At 42.4% G+C, this 3,877-nt stretch overlaps 1 protein-coding gene across 1 annotated transcript; it reads right to left on the bottom strand.

Annotated features, from left to right (window-relative positions):
- Positions 1-2,009: 2,009 nt before the first annotated feature.
- Positions 2,010-3,026, bottom strand: OR6K6 (olfactory receptor family 6 subfamily K member 6). The gene has a single exon (XM_081486794.1). The coding sequence runs from the start codon at positions 2,967-2,969 to the stop codon at positions 2,010-2,012; it is 960 nt and encodes a 319-aa protein (XP_081342920.1). The 5' UTR covers positions 2,970-3,026.
- Between the last annotated feature and the right edge of the window lie 851 nt (positions 3,027-3,877).

Here is a 3,877-nt window from a genome sequence, read left to right on the forward strand (position 1 = left end):
GAAAATTCTGAAAGAGATGGGAATACCAGACCATCTGACCTGTCTCTTGAGAAACCTGTATGCAGGTCAGGAAGCAACAGTTAGAACTGGACATGGAACAACAGACTGGTTCCAAATAGGAAAAGGAGTACGTCAAGGCTGTATATTGTCATCCTGCTTATTTAACTTATATGCAGAGTACATCATGAGAAACGCTGGGCTGGAAGAAACACAAGCTGGAATCAAGATTGCCGGGAGAAATATCAATAACCTCAGATATGCTGATGACACCACCCTTATGGCAGAAAGTGAAGAAGAACTAAAGAGCCTCTTGATGAAGGTGAAGGAGGAGAGTGAAAAAGTTGGCTTAAAGCTCAACGTTCAGAAAACTAAGATCATGGCATCTGGTCCCATCACTCCATGGGAAATAGATGGGGAAACAGTGGAAACAGTGTCAGACTTTATTTTTGGGGGCTCCAGAATCACTGCTGATGGTGACTGCAGCCATGAAATTAAAAGACGCTTACTCCTTGGAAGGAAGGTTATGGCCAACCTAGATAGCATGTTTAAAAGCAGAGACATCACTTTGCCAACAAAAGTCCGTCTAGTCAAGGCTATGGTTTTTCCAGTGGTCATGTATGGATGTGAGAGTTGGACGGTGAAGAAAGCTGAGCGCCGCAGAATTGATGCTTTTGAACTGTGGTGTTGGAGAAGACTCTTGAGAGTCCCTTGGACTGCAAGGAGATCCAATCAATCCATCCTAAAGGAGATCAATCCTGGGTGTTCATTGGAAGGTCTGATGTTGAAGCTGAAGCTCCAATACTTTGGCCACCTCATGCGAAGGGTTGACTCATTGGAAAAGACCCTAATGCTGGGAAGGATTGGGGGCAGGAGGAGAAGGGGACGACAGAGGATGAGATGGTTGGATGGCATCACCGACTCAATGAACATGGGTTTGGGTAGACTCCGGGAGTTGGTGATGGACAGAGAGACCTGGCGTGCTGCAATTCATGGGGTCGCAGAGAGTCGGACACGACTGAGCGACTGAACTGAACTGAACTGAACTGAACCATATAGTCCAATAGTCTTTCCACAGTCCCCTGAGGACTAGGAAATTCACAAAGGAAAGAACTCATGACTCCTAGTACTCATTAAAGACTAGTAAGTTTTCATGAAACTTTGAGGAAAAGAAATATGTATAATTTATTTTGTTGAACACAGAATATATTAAATGAACATATGTATTTATTGGGGTCAGAGCATGAAGTAGAATCCTGAAGTTAAGTCCCACCTCTGTCACTAATGATCTATATGGCTTTAGGCAGATCATTAAACTTCTTTGAACCTTTGTTCCAACACTTAAATAATGATGATATCTGACCTAATTACTTTAGTTTTTTTTTTAAGTCAAGAGGATTCATATATGTGAAAATATTTAAAATAGTAAATTACTAGAGGAAATAGTGGACTATTATTAATTACTATGCCACTCTATTGGGCTAAAATTCTATAGCACATGGTATACAAGATCAGAACATGGCCATTGAGTTGTGCATTAAATAAGCTAAAAGTGAAGATGTTTCCTCTGTAGTTTCAGGAAACTGTTTATTGAGGTGGAATGTGGAACTGCATGGGGTTCATCATTGGAAAGAGGATTGGGGAAAAGCTAACAGCAATATCAAGAACCATGATGTCTTTTATGCTTCTTCAGTCCTGCTCTCTGGCCTCACCAGCACTTGGGACCACAGAAAACAAGGGCAGGAGTCTTGCTAATAGAGTGTGAGGAAGAAGCCTGCCTGCACCATAAAGCAGGAAAACCCATGTATACTGCTTTCAGCTACCACAACTACATCAATGTAAATAAGCTCTGCAATCACTACCAATGACTTGGATGCAGCAGTTTTTCATCCTTGTTTATAATAATAGAACAAGTAGCTGTGACAATAGAAAAAAAGCATAATCATGAACAAGATAAGGAACAGTGCAAAGCTGAACTTCCAAGAGTTTTTTCAGTCTAGAGAGATCTAGATCTATCTCTCAACCCCACCAGCCCTCTTCTGATAGCCGAAGAGCCTCCCAATTGCATCTTTCATATCCTTATTTCTCAGGCTATAGATAATGGGGTTGAGGAAGGGAGCAAGGATAACAAAAGTGACAGCAATTGCTATGTCCCAAAACACTGAGTAGGTGGCTGAGAACCGCAAGTACATGACAGCCACGCTGCCAAAAAACAGCACAAACACAGCAAGGTGGGCAGCACAGGTAGAAAAAGCTTTGTGGCGGCCTTCAGCTGAGGGCATTTGCAGAATCACCACAATGATCCGGAGGTAGGATAGGGCAATGACCAGGAAGGAGGCCAGGATCTCCACTGCATGGATGGCATCCACAATGACCACCAGGGATGTATCTGTGCAGGTCAAGCTCAGCACAGGGGTGAAGTCACAGAAGATCTGCTGGATCTGATTGGAGCCACAGAAAGGCAGGGTGCCAATCCATGCGATCTCAGGGAGCACCAGGAGGAAGCCACAGAGGCAGGATCCAGCTGTCAGATGGATACAGAGTTTGGGAGTCATAATGGCTGGGTAGTGGAGGGGGTTGCAGATAGCTATGTACCTGTCGATAGCCATTGCTGTCAGGACACAGCCTTCTGTGATGCCAAGTGAGTGAAAGAAGTACATCTGCAGAAGGCAACCAGCAAGAGAGATGGTCTTCTGCTCACTGACTAGGCAGGAGAGCATCTTGGGGATGGTGGTCGTGGTATACCAGATTTCCAGGAAAGAGAGGACACGGATGAAGAAATACATGGGGGTGTGCAAGGCCACATCCAGCTGGGTGACAATGAATATCATTAGGTTTCCAGTTATGATAAATCCATAGATGAGAAGCAAGAGGATAAAAAATAAGAGGCCACCTTCATGTAAATGCGGGAACATAGAGAAGAAGAATTCAGTCACCCTTGTCTGATTCCCACTGGTCATCACCTTTGTCATCTGGGAAGGGAAGAAAGGAGACCAAAAACTCCTGAAATTGGGATGGTGATTACTTATTGAAAATTACTTTGCTCTTTTCTGTAATCAGTTACTTAACCTGATGCTGGGGCCCCAAATAGGCCAGTTAGAAATCTCTCCAGTTGCACCTCTATGCAGGAACATCTGAAATGCTTGCTTTTGAACCCCTAAATGAATCTTTTTGTAAACATTTTCAAATGATGTGAAGAAAACACAAAGCAGCACACAATTTTAATTCTCTGGAATTATTTTCTGGAGGTGGAGTCAATTTTTTTAATTTCTGAGTTTTTTGTCCCACTCTGTGTTTAGCTTTAAAATATGTATCTTTCTTTTTAACTATTCTCAATTCCTGTTCTTTAGAAAAGCAATTAAAAAATATAAAACACCATCAAGGACACATCACTCAATAAGCCTTCAGTTGCTCACTCATATTTTATAGCTCTGCTACCTAATCTTAGATTGGCTACCTTTATCTCTCTGCCTCTTTTCTGTTGGTTTCATAGCAGCAAGTCTATTTTCCATTTAGAGCATAGGTACCCGGACACCAGAAAGTATCCCTCCTCTCCTCTGCTTTCTCTGTAACTCCCTCTCCTCTTCTCTCAGTGGTTGATATTGATAGGTGCTCAGACCAACAGTCTCTTCAGAATCACAGCATACCTGAAAAGTGGCCATTGAATTTTGGACAAAGATGTAATTTCACCCTTGCACATCCCATTTCTCCTAGAAAGACCACATCTAAGAACCAAACGGAGAAGGAGATCATCCTGAAACTTAAAAAAAAAAAAAAGCTTCTCTATTAACTTTGGCAATCTTGGGGAGAAAATGTCACAAAAAATCAGCTTCAATAGAAATCAGGCCAACATCTACTTGTTGGGAAGAAAGGGCAACTA

This window comes from Giraffa tippelskirchi, chromosome 5 (assembly GCF_054371585.1).
Source record: "Giraffa tippelskirchi isolate mGirTip1 chromosome 5, T2T-mGirTip1v1.2.pri, whole genome shotgun sequence".
NCBI lineage: Eukaryota > Metazoa > Chordata > Mammalia > Artiodactyla > Giraffidae > Giraffa > Giraffa tippelskirchi.

Excerpts from the sequence above, each read along its gene's own strand:
- OR6K6 (XM_081486794.1), bottom strand. The coding sequence starts at position 2,969 with ATGACAAAGGTGATGACCAGTGGGAATCAGACAAGGGTGACTGAATTC.